Raw genomic sequence first — 16,562 nt, 5'->3', positions numbered from 1 at the left:
TAACACTAAGAGGTAGGTGATAGGATTCTCCAGGATCAGAGAGTTCAGGCCCTTGATCAAACTACTTCCTGCTCAACGAGGAGGAGGCTGGTATGTCTCCCCTCATCCACCGATCTTCGAGAAGATCCTGGGGAAATGTACAGGGTCTCTTCAAGTGTTCCCACTTTTGAAATGGCCTCTGAATGACTTCGAGTCCATCCTAGCCACTTTCCTCTCCTTTTTGCTTATATTGTGCAGATGTATGCATGGCACCAATTCCAAGGTGTGCCTGTGGAGGTCAGAGAACAACTTGTGGGATCAATCTTCTGCTTCCATCATGTGGATCCCGGGAGTTGAACTCAGGTATTCCGACTGGGTGGCAAGAACCTACCTTCAGAGCCATCTCCATAGCCTTCATTTCTTTGGACTCTTTCGTTGTTGTTGCGTCTTTTGAGACAGGATTTGACAATGGAACTTAGGCTGGCCTCTAACACTCAGCTTTCCTGCCCCAGCTCCCCGCGTGCTGGATTATGACCTGTAGCTCCTGACTTTTGAACTGTGTGAATTCATTTATCAGACTAATTCCCCTCACAATTTGTTCCAGCAAACATTTAGCACTATATGAGAAAGGTGTACTGAGGTCTGGAGTCTAAAATGTTAGCAGCCTTTAACAGCAGGTCCCATCCCTGCCTTTTAATAGGTCAGCCAGTAAAAGAAACCCAGCCACGGCCAAAGTGTCACAGTGAAATGGCTCATGAAGGCCACGGAACACTCCCGGGTAGTTCCATGGGGGTGGGGCATCACTCCAACTAGGCCTGCTAAAGAATACAGCAAGGTGGGTGGGAAGTAGTTGCTTGCTGAATTCATACCCAGGGAGGACACTGGCTTTAACAGGCAAAAGAGTATTGGGCGGACCTCAGCTGGGGTCCTCATCCTTTGGTCTCTTGCAGATTCTCAGAATCCGAAATCTGGCGATTTATGACCGGGAGAGTTTGGGCGACTGTAGTAGCCTATATGCCAAGACGCTGTCCTCAATTAAGTTTAAACGCCCGCGCAACCCGAAAGCAGGCTTTGGATCCACAGGCGCGTCCGAGCCTCCGGGTCCACGCTCTTGCGTGCCTCCCCGCAGGAAGCCAGTGCCCAGCAAATACCTCTGTGCTGAACTAAGAATTGCTCAGCCTGGCCGTGGGGATCCAGGGCCGCTGGGTGCGGGCCTGGGCCGCCTGTTCCCGCCCGGTGGCTTTGTACCTCTCGGGGCGCCCGGGGCGCGTCAGGCTGAGCCCTGGCCTGTTGGGCGAGTTTTATGTCATCGTCCACCGAGCGTGCGAGCGCCGGTGCAAATAACGTTGCCCTCCCTTCCCTTCCCGTGACTTCTCCCTCCGAAAGTCTAGTTTGCAAACCTGAGCACACCAGGCAGGGGAGGTCCGGGGCGGGCCGGGTGCTGTTGGGTGTGGGGACCGGAGCCCGCCCCCCCCCGTCGGGCCGCCCCGCCCGTGCCGCGAGGCCACCTCACCCGCAGCGGAATGGAAACCGGTTCGACAGGTAACAAATAGGTGGGTTGTCACCGTTATTTCCCAACGCATGCGCCATCGCTCTCCCGGCCACTCCAAGCTAATTAGATCAGATCAACACCCCCACCCCACCCCTGCCCGAGCCACCAACACACACCGCCGCGAGCCAATAAAGCGTGAACCCGTCCGTCCAGCTCGCACTTGAAGACTTCGCGAGCGGCTGCAGGGACGCCAGTCGAGCCAAGGGACGCTCACTTGGCGCTTCTCGATCCGGGTGCACCTGGCTTCACCCGCTCTGCGGGCACCGGAGACTGTCGGCGGAGTTGGAAGCGCCACGCGCGGTCCCTGGTACTCTTTCCTCAGAACGTGGGCACGTCTTGACGACTCCTGTCTTGAACTGTCCCCATTCCCGCGCCCCAGCCCCGAAAAGGTGGGACGACCACCGGGACTCGGTTTACGGGAGCCAACCGCGCCGGGCCAGGAGGGATCGAAGATGCCCCGCGCGTTCTTGGTGAAGAAGCCATGCGTCTCCACGTGCAAGAGGAACTGGAGCGAACTCCCGGACGAGGAGCGCGGCGAGATCTACGTGCCAGGTGATACACCGCGGGCTCCCGGCGCCGGGAGGGCGGGGCGCACGAAAGAGCGATCGGCGCCGGTCAGTGGCGCTTGGGGACGCAGATTGCCACCGCAGGCTGACCCTGGCGCGGGAGGAGCGCGAGTGGGGGGAAGGGGCTCCAAGCCGAGGTTCTTGGCCGCTCACAGGCTCCGGATCGAAGGACCGTGCCGCGCCGCAGGGGACGCAGCGGGGTGTGTCACCGCTCAGGGACACCCCCCCCCCCCGCATCCTCCTCCCGCTCTCGCGTCGTAAATCCAGAAAACCTGGATTTTCTTGAGGCAGGAGAGGAGCACTGGAGCGATGCCACTTTGGAAGGGAGGGCGGGGGACTGAAAATGAGCTGGAGTTTCCGCTGAGACTTGGGCTACATTGTAAAGGAAAACTTGGAGCTTTAGACGCCCCCCACAACACTGCTCTGGTTAAGATAAGAGAGACGGGCTTCAGGGCCACCGAGTTTCCCTGGCCTCCAGCCTGATAGTCTAGGGGCTGCTGAGAAATACACCTGATGCACCTTGCTTGCCCTTTAGACAAAGGTGGTGTTGGGTACCACCTCTTTTCACCCTTGCAGAGGACACTAAAAAGGTGGTTCTGGAGCCCACCCCACACCTAAGGTACATACTTCAAAAAGCTGGTGTACCTAGTTTATTTAGGGAAGACACCTTGACAGTTTGTGCATCAACTTAGAATTAGTAACTGGAGTTGTCTCTTCCTCCAGCAGCATCTTCCCCCTAGGACGCTTCTGCTCCCGATTCAAAAACCCTATGTTAGGAGGCAAGAGAGCCCTTCTCAACTCCCCTCTCCCTGGTCTTGGGGGTGGGGCAGGATCGTACTGCCCTGCGCCTCCAAGGGGGGGGGGTGGTAATTAACCAACCGACTTTGACCCTTGATCTGCAGGCTCTCTGGCACCACCCAGGCTTTTCAGAAAGTCGGGAAATGAAGGTGGTGAGGGAGGGAGCCTATGTAGGTTCTTGCCTCAATTTCCCTCTTGAATAAGCTGTTAGTGTCTTGGGTGTAAATGTTTTGTGCCAGACCTGCCAGGATCCAGGGGCAGTAGGATGTTTTACAATTTAAACTTATCTCAAAAGGCTGTAAGGCTTTCTGAAGGCTTCTTAAACAAGAGAATGGGCCAGAAGGTCCTAGAATCCCCAGAGGGGGGGGGGATTGGAGAAAGGGAAGGGTGCCTTCTCACCTGAGGTGTGGGCTTGGGGTTTTGTGATTTCTGCTTGGCTCAGTGTTCTGGCCAATTATGCAGTGCTCCACCTCCGGAAGGGCCCGTGAGGGACACAGCCCCTTCCTTGCTCCAGCCTCCTCCCCAACCTGTGTTTGACTTGCTGCTTAGCTGCTCCTTGGGATCTGATAAACTGAACTTGGACTGTGCTAAAGGTGAGCTGTGTCTGAGCCAGGCTCAGAGTGCTGTTATTTTTAGTTTTATTTCACATCCCAATCAGTAACAGATCATATGTTGACTTTCACAAAGGACAAAGATACTCTGCTTATTCAAATTATTAAGACTTCCCAAGGTTCTAGAGGCTTTCCCCAGCACAGATCTGAAGAACACAAAGATCTGGCCTGTCCATTTGAGTTGTTAGTCCTCTGGGTGGTGGCTGCTACCTACTACTGCTGTCCTGATGAGGAGACATGCAGGTAGTTGCTCCCTCTCTCAGGATTGCCTGGGGTGGGAAATAAGCTCTTGGAAGAATTCCCCCTCATTGGTTGAGTGAAGAGAAAGACCTGGAGGTAGGAGTTCAGGACTCAATTTTCCTTCTATAAGTTAGGTGGCCGCTGAAGCCACAGTTTCCCACAGTTTTGGAAATAAAGAAAGGGAATAGCCTCAGTCTACGCTTGGATGCCTCAGATGGCTGGAGTGCAGGGGATGTTTTGTCTCCTCACTAAGCCATTCCATCACCAGCCAGCCATGACCCCAGGAGCCGGCTAGGCACGTTTCTGTCACCCTACCTCACAGACTCTTGGGGCACATTTTTTTGACCAGCTAAGCAATGACCCCATTCCCATAAGGAGGGCTGAGGACCATGGGAGTGTGCAAGTTCTGATTTTCCCGCCAGGGACTTGGGAGACCACCTGGAGGGGAAGGGTTACCACACACTGGGCATGTTGTATTGCCGGGCTTGACCTGGGAATTGTCCTTCACAATCACTTCAGCCTTGCTCCCTACACAAGCTTCCAGAGTCTTCTCTCCGGGTAGTCACTCCTTCAGCTTTGCAGAGAACACAGCTGAGAGCTGGCAGGCTGCGATGCAAGATAAGCCAGTGAGGAAATGATGCTACTCCCTACTGAAGACAGCACAGTTTAGGGGTTCACTTGGCTGCTCTCCACCATCCACCAACTCTCCTGTCTGTGTTTGCTCTGTGGTAACAAGGAAGGTTTGTTGTTGTTGTTGTCTTGTGTTTTGGATGAGGCAGATACTTGTAGCTGGGGGTAAGTCCCACTCCTGCACTATGGAAGAGTTCAAGGGACCACAGTGGAACAGATGCTCTGAAGCTTATCCTTGCTAAGTGAAGCCAAGTCAGGAAGGGACCTGGGGACACACTGAGCCTGAAAACTGGAACTCCAGGAGAATTCCAGGAGCCTCTCCCAGGCTCTCAGCGACCCCCTGCTTCACGTTCCCCTGTGGAAATAGTCTGGTCTGTTCTGGCAGCACATGTCCACAGCTCAGAAGCTTGAGCACAGACAGGAAAGGAAAGGAAAGCAGTTGGGAGGAGAGGGATCTGGGCACAGCTTAGCCACTGTTGGTGTTTGTGTCGTTGGTCATTTTTCAGCACACAACATATGAGAGGCAGGGGACCCCTGGTGCATGCTGGGTGAGGGCAGGGGACCCTGGTGCATGCTGGGTGAGAGGGTGAGGGTGCCACTGCCACAACAAGTACAGTTCTCGTCTGTTGGGAGCTAGGCCCCTGGCTCGAGGGCCAAGACTTGAGTTTTACTTCAGCACAGACACTGAATAAAAGGAAAGCAGTTGGGAAAGGAAACAGCTCCTGCCTTGAGTCTGCTGACATCAACCAGGACAACAAAAGGCTAAGAGCCGGGCCTGTGTGCCGGGGCCTGGCAGCATCTGCCAGCTGGCGGCTGCTGTTCCTTTCAGGTGCTGGCTAGCTAGCTGACCCACAGGACTAAGAGAGCTGAACACAGGGACCCAGCCCTTCCAGATCAGTGTGCATGGCAGCTGAAGCCATCCTGAGGTGTGCAGACCACATTCAGGACAGGGTTGGACCACATGTGCACACCACACCTGTATTTCAGGCATGCACACATCGACTTAACATGCTCTGTCCAGAAAGCTGGGATCAGGCCTCATGGGCAGCCCTATTTTGAGGCTTTTATGGGCTGGGACCTGGCAATCTGCTTGGTGTTTGGGCCAGTGACTGAAAGAAAGCCAGTGGAGAGTAAGGCAGGAAGTGGCCCATGGATGGGCACCCTTTTAAAATCTGGTCTGCTGCTCCAGGCCAGCTCTGTAACATCACCCAGGTACTGGCGATGGGAGAGAACTTGCCAGCCCCTGAGGGAGGAGGAAGAGGGCTAGCTGGGTTGGCCTCGCCACACTCAGTGGCTGTGGGCGGGAGTGATGAGTAGTAGCCACAGTGGCCACTGCCTTGCAGGAAACATCTAATTAGGGGACAGAGAGGAGCACCAGCAAGGCCCAACCAGTTTTGCCTCCTGCCATTCAGTGGCACTCAGGGTAGGCGGATAGCATGCCAGTGAGTGCTCCCTGTGAGCGTAGTGCTGGTACAGACACATTTGTGGGGGTGGCAGGGATACAGGTTTGGTGGGGTGGGTAAGTTGAGGCAAACATCCCCACCCTGACAGTCATATTGGCCCTTTGCTCAGGGTAGAGACAGCATGGAGTGCCCGTCTGGCCAGCTCTGTCCTGTCTGCTGTCCTTAGGGCCTTTCCAGATTTGTGTAGAAGGACAAAGAAAGGCAAGGGCTCATCCTCTACCATGGACTGCAGTCCTCAGATTCCTACCTCAGCCTTTCCTCCCCATAGAGCCAAGGAGTCGAGTATGATAGACAGCTCACCTCCCAGGCTGGCTGTCACTCTGCCCTCTGCTGATCCTACACCCAGGGCTGGCTTTCAGAAGCCTCACTCATACTCACCCCAAGTGACAGACTGAGGATGGCAGAGGTGTCCATTTTTCTTGGATTGAGAAACAAATTTGTTATGAGTATGTTTTTTCCCTGCCAGTTTTGTTCCACCGCCACGCCAGCCCCAAATAACACACGGAGACTCTGCATTTGATATAAAGCTGTTGGCCAGGTACTAGTTTCTTATCAGCTAGCTGTGTCTTAATTATTAACCCATTTCTATTAATCTAAGTATTTCCATGTGGTCTCATCTTACTGGAGAGAGGGATCTGGCGGTTCTTCTCTCTCCAGTCTCTCCATGCTGACTCCTCCTTACTACTTCCTCGAATCCTCCTTGTCTCCTAGTCCCGCCTATCTTCCTTTCCTATTGGCCAACAGTGCTTTATTCATTAACCAATAAGAGAAACATATTTACAGAATGACATCTCCCATCCGAAATTATCATCTAATTTTGGACTATCAGCCAGGATATCTGTCTGGTGAGTGGGCACCAGAGCCACCATTATTCTGACCCTACTGTCCTGGTTCTAGTCCTGGTGTCACACAGGCTCTACTATAGACAGACTGGTCTCTGTAAGCTGGACTCAAAGCTTGAGCATGACACCAGCCAGCATGGCTCAGAGAGAGGTGGTATGCCAACTCAGGTGCCAGGCCAGGGCCAGGCGCTAGTGAATCAACTCCTGGAATGAGGTGGCTCATTAAGGTCCCCGCACCCCCTGGACAGACGGACGCCAGCTCTAGAAGAACGGGTTCTGGGCGGCAGGCAGGCGCATTCTTCCTCTGTCAGACCTTTGTTGTGTTTTGAGGGGGCGAGAATTGGGCCTCTCCCGAAACTCAAGTACTTTTCTATTTACCTTCCCCCACAGCCCTGGCGGTCCCCCAGAAGAGGTGAGGGTAATAGCCTGGGCCTGGATCCTTGCTCTCCACTGACATCTCTGGCTTGTAATACAGTATTCAGGGGGCCTAGCTTGAAGCCCTGAAACCCTATTCTATCTGAGCCTGTTGGATTCATTCATCCTTTCTGTACCAGACCTCTCCCCCCCCCCCCCGTCTTGATTTTTTTTCCTTCTGAAACTAGGAGACTTCCTAATTCATAGGTTCTTAGATACAGAGCTTAGGTTGTACTGACTAATTGGAAAATTATACTTCTTGTCCCAGATCTGTTGGCCTTGAGACTTACTATCCGTGTTTCCAAGTCTGTCCTATAAGGATTAGGGCTCAGTGTTCCAGCCCAGCCTTGCAGGCCTGGCCCGTTTAGTTCACGGTGTTTGCTGAGGGGAGCGGCCTTGTCAAAGGGCTGCCAGGTATCGGTGATGCCACTGCACTGCCGGAGGGTGCCCAGCCTGACTGCCACAGTGAGCGGTCCCGCAGTGGGGGAGGGTTGTGTAAGCGCTGGGCAGGGTGCCCAGAGACTGTTACGAGCACCCACCTGCTGCTCCCTGGCCTCCTCCCTCTCCACCCACCTGGCCTCTTTGCTGACAGAGCTATGCCCAGCCTGAGCCCAGGAGTCCTGATGGGCTACAGTAACAGGGTTTGGCCAGATCAGGGGAAGAAAGGGTAGGACCACCCAAACCCCAAAGGTCTGCCCACTGGAGTGGCCCAGAAGGGTCCAGACTGCCAATGACCCTTCAAGGATTAGAATGAGTCTGAAGGAACTTTTCCTGGCCAGGGCCTCCAGCGGTGCCCTTTGTCCCCAGAGGAGTAAGGGCATGCTGGAATCCAGAGTGACTGGCCCAGGTGGGGCAGGCAGACACTTTGCAGCATAATTGGCAGGGCAACTCAGTCCTCCCAGTTCCGCTAAGAGAAGTTACTCAGGGGGCAGTGGCTCTTGGCTGGCGTCACCTGTAATTACCTTAATGGGGCAGGAGGGAGGTGCAGCATCTGATGGCCTAAAGGCCCGCCCTGCTCTGCCACATGCCTGCAACGGGGAGGTAGGGAGGATGCAGACACTAGCCTTCTCCTTGTGTATGCATCTCTCTGGAACTCTGAGGGACATTTTTTCCATCCACCCTCACCTGGCTGTTCTTCTCCCTCCAGTCAGCCTGGGCTTCTGTCCACCACCGCCCTATCAGGAACCAGAGCCGTCTGTGGCCGAACCCCCTTCTTGCCCTCTGGCTTTGGACATGAGCCTTCGGGACCCCAGCTATAGTGTGACCCCAGGACCCTGTGTGGTGGCCCAGCTACCCTCTGAGGATGTAAGCCATCTGACAGATCACCAGAGCAGAGACCAGGGTTTCCTACGAACCAAGATGAAGGTAATAACTTTAATTCTGTCTTGAGGACCAGGGGCATGTGTGGAGATGATGTCTAGCCCACAGATGAGGGGCACAGATATGACACAGGGAACCAGTCTAAGTCCTGAACTGCTACTTTTACAGACTCACTTAGACGGAGCACACAGAGGAAAGAAGCAGGTAGGAAATGAGGTTGTCTAACCCTTTAGCATCTATATCAGCAAGTGATCTAGTCTCATTTCTAGCCACGAAAGACAGGGGAACTGGTCTCAAGGTGAAGAGGCTAGCTAGAGCCAGGCCCAGTTGCATCTTGCAGAGTCCTATAGGGGCATGGAGCAAGAAGTCTGGATCAGTGGGGCAGTAGCTGTTCCTTAAAGCATATGGCAGTGAGCAGGCTGTGCACAGGGCAGGAGCAGCCCCTCACAGCTTTCTGTAACTCCAGTTCCAGGGGATAAAACATCTTCGGGCCTCCATGGGCACTGGGCAAGCATGTGGTGCACAGCATGACATATTACATGCAAGCAAAACATCCATAAACATAGAAATATAAAAAGTATTTCTGAGGCAGGAGGTCTAGCTCAGTGGGTAGAGTGCTTGCCTTGCATACACAGAACCCTGGGTTTAACCCTCAGCCCCACATAGACCAGCCATAATGACACACTGCTGTAGCCCCAGCACTTGGGATGGAAAGTTCAGGGTGAAAGCCTCAAAAGGTTCTGGAGACCCAATAGGAAGCTGGGCCAATACCCAGAGGGTCTTTGCAGCTCCTCTTAGTAAACATCACAGACTGGCCTCTGGAGGATGGGTCTGCTTTTCTTGAGGGTGTTATAGGATGGAAAGGGGCTGGCCAGTCTATACTCCTGATTTCTAGATATCTGCCATAAATACCATCCTCACCCACAGGTGACCTTGGGGGACAGTCCAAATGGAGACCTTTTTACCTGTCACATCTGCCAGAAGGCCTTTACTTACCAGCGCATGCTGAATCGGCACATGAAATGTCACAATGACGTCAAGAGGCACCTGTGCACATACTGTGGGAAGGGCTTCAATGACACCTTTGACCTCAAGAGACATGTCAGAACCCACACTGGTGAGTAAAGTCTGCCTCCGGAGGGAATGCCTCAGACCGGCCTGGGACCTGGGAGGCACATACTGAAGCCTAGGGCAGAGTCCTGAACTCACAGACAAGGACTGGATTCTGAGACCACTTGTTGGTTACCTGGTACTCAGGTGTCCTGACCTTTCTGTGTGTGGATGCTTCAGGCAGGCTCCACAGCCCAGCATGGTCCTGATGCTGACCCCTGTTGTCCACAGGTGTGCGGCCCTACAAGTGCAGTCTGTGTGACAAAGCCTTCACCCAGCGCTGCTCTCTGGAGTCCCACCTCAAGAAGATCCATGGTGTGCAGCAGAAGTATGCATATAAGGAGCGTCGGGCCAAGCTGTATGTTTGTGAAGAGTGTGGCTGCACATCTGAGAGTCAGGAGGGTCATGTCCTACACCTCAAGGAAAACCACCCCGATAGCCCACTGCTTCGCAAGACCTCCAAGAAAGTGGCTGTGGCCCTGCAGAACACTGTCACTTCCCTGCTGCAGGGCAGCCCCCACCTCTGAGCAGCCCAGGCCCCAGGAAGGATCTGGATCACTTCTCTGCTGCCCAGCTGGTTCACCTTCCTGCAGCCTCTTGCCAGAACATCAGTGATCAGGACCAGAGCCCTAAGGCCTCATAGCAGGCACACTCAGGCACTGACTTTGCTCACTATTGGAAATCTGTCTTACAAGCAGAGTCCATTCTGAGCTTGGGATGAAGAGTGCCTGTGTCAGAGCAGGGGTGAGGCCAAGAGATTAAAAACAGCAGCTTATACAGACAGGCCCTGTTTCCTTGCAGCAGAGCTTGAGAGATGTGTTGAGGGGGAGCCTGAGTACAAGATGGGCAATGGATCCCCAAAGAGCATCCCTGCAAACTGCTGCGGTGGTGGGGCTGGCAGAAGCCCACATACCTGCAGGGCTAATTCTCAGGGTTCCTAGGGCTCTGCCCTTTCATCAGACAGAGGCTCACATGTGTACAGCCATGTGCATGCTTGTGTATGCGTCCTGTGCATGTGCACTCATGGCCTTTCCATATCAACTCATTCTTAAGAAACTAACCACAAGGTGCCAAGGAGGTTTTATTTCCTTTTTGTAAGATGACAAATGTACAGATATTAATATATTTTTGGTGCCCACAGTAAGACTGTTTTTAAAAGGGATGGAGCTGGCTTTTTCTCCAACCCCATTGGTTCTATTTATCCTGGACATTTCAAACCTCCTCTGTGCCTTGGTTCTGGGGGTGGTTATGCACACCCACCCCATTCTCTGAGATGTTCCATTAAAGATCACTGTTCCTCTTGCTCTGCCCCTGGACAGTGCCTCACCTCTCTCCCCCCCCCAATCCCCTAGCATCACATCCTTCCCCAGTCCCGTTTTTCTTGGTAAGCCAGATGACAGTGACTGTCTGGGTGTGGCTAAGTGGCAGTGGGTCCTACTGATATACTCTTTGACCAGATGGGCTTGTAAATTTTTTAACACCAAGTCCGAGTCCACCGTCTGAAGTACTAAGACAAGGGGAGGAACAGGCCCGGAGTCTGGGTTTTTTCCTGGCTATGTCAAAAATTCTTGAGCAGCAGCAAAATTTGAGACAATAATAATCCACATACCAGAAACTTAGAGAGGGAGTCTGTTCAATGGTTAATAAAAATCTCTGTTGTCTTCTGGTTTCCAAATGCCTTGGACTGAGTGGCTCCTCTGAGGGAGTGGGTCTTTGTCCACTGGTGTGTTTGGGTATCCTGCTGAGACCAGAAAAGGGTTGTAGGTAAAAAAAGGCACATGTCTCATGGGTCCAAGGAGTTACAGGCAACCTGCAGAGAATGAGACAGACCCACAGACAGGCCCAGAATGTGACAGTATGGGAAGCCCACAAATGCCAAACAGTACATCCTCTCCTGCCTTCTCAGTTCAATATGTGCACAAACTCAAGATCTGGCCCTAGCTGGGGCTCACTCAAGAGGACAGAAGCTTCTTAGACTATCTCTGGACTGAATGCAGACTGATATGGAGACTTGCTTCATGTTACCTTAATGTGTTTGGGCTGCTTACCCTCTTAACTTATCAAATGTCAGGACCACCATGTCAGGACCACAGTTTACATCTCTGTGTCACTTATGCTTTGCCAATCCGAGGCCGCCAGAAGGTTTGTATCGTTTGTCTTGTTTTATAACCTTCTATTCAACTAGTAAGTCAGAGAACTAATAATTTCTGTATTTCTGGGGGTTTGTATTTTCCTCTTGTACCTCTTTTACCTTCACGCAGAGAAATTCATTAAAACAATTGCTGCTTCTTGCCAAGCCTTTTCCCTTCTCAGTTTCCTGGGTTTCCATCAAGACAAGACCCTGACCTAAGCTGGGAATGGTGACAAACCCTTTAATCTTGGCACTCAGGAGACAGAGGCACCTGAGTTTGAGGCTAACCTGATCTACAGATTGAGTTTTGAGCCAGCCAGGGCTACATAGTGAGATCCTGTCCTACCCTGAGCTGGGAGTTGTAATTCCTGTAATTTCAGAAGTTCAAACAACATAGGTGCATCAGAAGCTGAAGGTCAGCCTTGGCTACGCAACAAGTTGGATGGTGATGGGAGGCCCAACCTCCAATTAACAATAAAAAGGAACTTGGCCCCACCTGGATGGTGGGTGCTAGGTCTCAGGGTCAGTATCTCTGACACCAGTGCAGTCTGCTCTGATCTGGGGGATGGCAGTAGGGGGTCTTTCTTGGATTCCTTCTTCTGCCTAATGCTCAAGTATCACTGAGGATCTCCATGGGCTCAGGGCCTCTGGCTCTGGATAAACACTTGAGGCACTTACCCTAACCCCTTCCCAGAAACTGGTCAGGGTTGGACCAAAGGGAAGAACCACATCCCCACAGATGGGACACAAAGTATTATCTCCAGTCAGATCCTAGGGATGACCACACATAGCACTTGTTGGTCCCAGGCACAGGAAGCAGTTTCCACAGATGACCTTACCTGACTCTCCAAGCAGCCTCAGCTAGACTCTGTTACTGTCCCCAAGCCCAGTAAAGGGGAGTCTCACAACTAGGAGTAGGGTCAGATTAATATCATCTACTCTGGGCCACATGATGGTGGCACATGTCTTTGATCCTAGTACTTGGGAGGCAGACGGATCTCTGTGAGTTTGAGACCAGCCTGGTCTACAAAGCAAGTTCCAGGAGGGCTCCAAAGCTACACAGAAAAACCCTGTCTCAAAAAATAAAAAAAAAAAAAACCAAAACACCTAGCCTACGCTGAGAAGTCCCTGCACACTGCTGGCAGAGAACCTAAGGCCAAGTTAAAAATGTTAATAAGGAGATGTGAGTTCCCCTCCTCAAAACAAACAAACAAACAAAATGCAACCTCAGAAGTGTGGTCTCAGCTGGACATAGTGGCACACACCTATAACCCCAACCCTTGGAGGCTGAGGAGGAGGATTTGGAAATGGAAGGCCAGCCTGGTCAGCATTAGTGTGAGAAAGCAGGGCCCGAAATTCAGTCCTTTGCCATGAAAGGAGGCCATGACTCCCAGGTTTAGTGGCTGTTCCTAAGTCGGCAGAGCTGGGTGGCAATGCTCAAGGACAGGCAGAATGGGAAGAAAAGGCTGGAAATGTGGACCAGGAAGGCTGTGCCTGGCTCAGAAAACAAACAAACAAAACAAGATGGAGAAGTATCGCTGCACTACTATGAATACTTTCTTTTATATCCAGCCGTCACCCAGGTGAGTGGTGGCCCGGAAAGAGCAGGGCCTGAATCAAGAGGCAGGGCTGGTCCAGCCCTCTCCCACTGTCCATGATGCCTTAGGCAACCGCTCTGTTTCCTTATTTATAAAATATGTGGATCCTAAGTTCAAAAGTCCCTTCTGCTCCGAAGAGTCTGGGGCCCCGCTTCAAGCCCCTCTGGAAGAAGTGTCCTGACAGATTACAATGGAGATGAGGTTGCTGAGGTTGGCTAAAAAGCCCTTGAGGAGAGGCAGCCTAGGGAAAAAGTCATGTCATTAGGAGGAAAAAAAAGCTTCTTTAAAAAATATTTTTTATTATTGTATTTATTTGTTTTGAGATAGAGTCTATGTAGACTAGCCTCAGACTCACAGAGATCTGCCTGCCTCTGCCTCCCAAGTGCTGGGACTAAAGGCCTGCACCAGCACATCCAGCTTTTCACTATATTTCACCTACTTATTTTGTATGCATGTGTATGTATGTGCACAGAGGTGCACAGAAGCCCGAAGACAACTTTCAGGAGCTAGCTGTTCCTTTCTAACATGCTGTAGGTCATGGGGATCAAACTCAGGTATTTAGACTTGGTGACAACCTTTATCCATGGAACCATCTTGCCAGCCCAAGGAGGAAAATTTCTTCAGCTGGTTCCTACCATAGAACCTGGGCCAGTGAGATACCAGGGCTAGATGGGTGCCAACACCATTGAAGAACTTAAGAGTCTTCCAGCCCTGGAATGGCCTGACCATGGGAGAGAAGTGGTACACTTATAGGACTGCTGGCTGAGCAGTTGTCAGGAATGACTATAAGGCCCCATTCCAGAGATTACAGGCAGGGCAAAATAATCTCCAATGCTCCTTCATCCACAGTTCTGTGAGACCCGGAAAAAGTACTGTTGTCAGCCTTAACAAGGCAGAGCTGGAAGGAGATGCTGGTGAATGGACAAAATGAAAAGAAAATACTGGAAAGTGTGGGATCAGTTTCAAGGCTGTACCTGGCTGTGTTTAGGTGGTGAAGGCTTGACTTACTGTTGGAAGGAGCTTCTATGATCTATCTTCTGGGTCTACTCTCCTAGGTGATGGTAGTCACCTGACCTAAGCTGTCCCATTCTCCTGTCCAAAACCAACATGCTTCCTTCCCACTCGTCTAGCTCCTCCCTAAGTTACTGGATCCTGTTTGGACACCTGCTCTCCTGCATGTTGGCTCTAATGATGCATCAATGTCTTCCACTCCCTGCAGCTCCAGCTGTGGACACCAGGCTGGAGACGTAAGGGAGGATTAACGGAGAACCAATCTCCAGGCTGGAGAAGGCAGGCATGTTACACACTGGGTCTCCTGAGCCTGTGAGGTGGTTCAGTGTGTAGAGGCACTTGCCACCAAACCTGACTGCCTCAGTTCAATCCCTGGGACAAATACAGTGGAAGGAAGGAACTGCTTCTTGCAAGGTATCCTCTGACCGTCATGTACACACAAATAAATGAACAAATTGGATCTTCCTAGCTTTCTTCAGGGTCATAGTGTTTGTTAGCCAGTTGTCTCTGCTAATCTATAAAGCTGTACTGATGTGTCTTTACTGTTCTTCCCTCTCCTCCCTATCTCAAGATATATCATTTCCCATTAATTTTTTTTTGTTTTTTTTGTTTTTTTTTTTTTTTGTTGTTGTTGTTTTTTTTTTTGGTCTGCTGAAACCATGGAACATAAAGCCCTGGACAGGGGGATTTCTATAAGGTGATAGCATGCATTCCTACACAAATCAAGCTTTTAAAACACAATGAGACACTATCTCAAAACATCAACAACAGGTGACCAGAGTTGTGAGTGGTAGCAGCTGGATCCCTGTGCCATCTGCTGCTCCAACCCAAACATCAGTTTCTCTCCCAACTGCTGACTTGAGGGAGAGCTGACTGAGGCATGGCCCCTTCCCATCTCTACCCCAACCCCTATCATCAGCAGAGAAGAAATCCAGATAGAAGTTGCCAACAGCAGACAGCAGGTGGATGGCACTGAGTATCCAGACTACTAAGTCAAGATGCTGATGTTGCCACTGCAGAATAAACCATGGTGAGACCCCCATCATTCCATCATTCATGCAAAGACCAAAACAAGAAAAGCTCTTGCAGCACAAAAAGTCCTGTGTCACTTGCTATGAACTCAAAAGTTCTTGGAGCAATATTGCTTCAGGCACACACACAAACAATCCTGTGACCACAGGTAACCACTGCTTCCGTTTATTGAGCTCCTACTATGCGCTGGGCTGTGGTGTATTGGGATTTGTCTCTGACATCATCTCTAAACCCCATAAAAACCTGCAGAGGTAGCTATTATTGTGTCTATTTTTGGACAAAAAAAATGAGGCTCAGGAAGATGAACCACACTTGTGAGTGACGAGCCACAATCTAAGCTGGGTCTGCCACACCCCAACATTTGGCTGTTGTCTCTAGAACTTCTCTTTTTCTAAAATAAGAGTTCCCTTCTGTTTGCTTGTGATGGTTCTGTGGCCACCAGGCACTATGTCAGGTGTGGTATGGAAGCTTTAGAGATCCAAAGATGAATAGGAGCGTAGTGAGCTATTCAATATCTCACTACATAGGAGCACCCCTCCAGAAGTTCACAGCTCTTGGGAGAAACAATCCGCACAGTCCATGAACCACAGAAGGGTGGGCATATCTATGGGGAGAAGAAAGACATCCAGCCCTCCATGGACATTGGCCTCAAGCAGATGTCTCTCAAGCTCTTTGGTGTTATTCCATATGGACACCGAAGAGAAGAATAAGGAAAGGGAAGGAAGGTCCACGCCTTGATAACCATACTCCTCATCTGTCACCCATTTTACACCTGCCATTTCACTGAGTGCTCCTACCCTGAAGAGTTGTTACTGTCACTTTATAGACACAGAGAGACAGGCCTACCAAGATTAAGAAAACAGCCCAAGTCACCAAGCAGAATGCATGTGTTCTCTCTAGGATACTGGTCTTCCTAGAGGTGTGCAGATGTGACAAAGGACAGTGTAGACATATGAAGACTACTTCTAAGGAAAGCCAAAGACCTGGAAGGGAGACCAAGGGTGCCAGGTGCACCTGTGTCTGCTAACTGAGGTGGTAGTTGCAGCACAGCTGCTTGGTTTGCTCCTCTAGTGGGGACAAGAGAGGACAGTAGAAGGAAGCTGCTTGGGAGATTGAAGAGTAGGTCAGAATGTTCCAAAGCCATATCAGAGCCCTGGTAAACTCCCAGCATCCACCCTCTACATACCCTGACCTCCTCCCTACAGTCCCACTTTTCCACAATCATGTAAGAAACTCAGTCTGTCCTCACTTCCTCAGCTCAGCCT

General features: G+C 51.4%; 2 protein-coding genes across 4 annotated transcripts in view; one reads left to right on the top strand and one right to left on the bottom strand.

Annotated features, from left to right (window-relative positions):
- The first annotated feature begins 1,583 nt into the window (after positions 1–1,583).
- Positions 1,584–10,175, top strand: Ovol1 (ovo like transcriptional repressor 1). Of its 2 annotated transcripts, none has more exons than XM_051193653.1 (4): positions 1,584–2,083; positions 8,243–8,460; positions 9,343–9,532; positions 9,757–10,175. In XM_051193653.1, exons 1-4 carry the CDS (start codon positions 1,984–1,986, stop codon positions 10,050–10,052), a joined length of 804 nt encoding a protein of 267 aa, XP_051049610.1. In that variant the 5' UTR covers positions 1,584–1,983; the 3' UTR covers positions 10,053–10,175. The 2 variants fall into 2 exon arrangements, with proteins under 2 accessions (XP_051049610.1, XP_051049611.1); XM_051193654.1 differs by lacking the exon at positions 1,584–2,083 and adding an exon at positions 3,332–3,488.
- Positions 10,176–10,894: 719 nt separating this feature from the next.
- Positions 10,895–16,562, bottom strand: part of LOC127228698 (splicing regulatory glutamine/lysine-rich protein 1) — a 35,455-nt gene continuing 29,787 nt past the window's right edge. Inside the window, exon 4 of one of the 2 annotated variants that reach the window (XR_007835043.1) lies at positions 10,895–11,266. The gene's annotated coding sequence lies outside the window, so the exon portion shown is untranslated. The remainder of the gene's footprint in view (positions 11,267–16,562) is intronic. The other variant, XR_007835042.1, reaches the window with a different exon arrangement.

The sequence above is a fragment of the Phodopus roborovskii genome, unplaced genomic scaffold (assembly GCF_943737965.1).
Source record: "Phodopus roborovskii unplaced genomic scaffold, PHOROB, whole genome shotgun sequence".
NCBI classification, from domain to species: Eukaryota; Metazoa; Chordata; class Mammalia; order Rodentia; family Cricetidae; genus Phodopus; species Phodopus roborovskii.
This window is presented reverse-complemented; position numbering and strand designations above follow the sequence as displayed.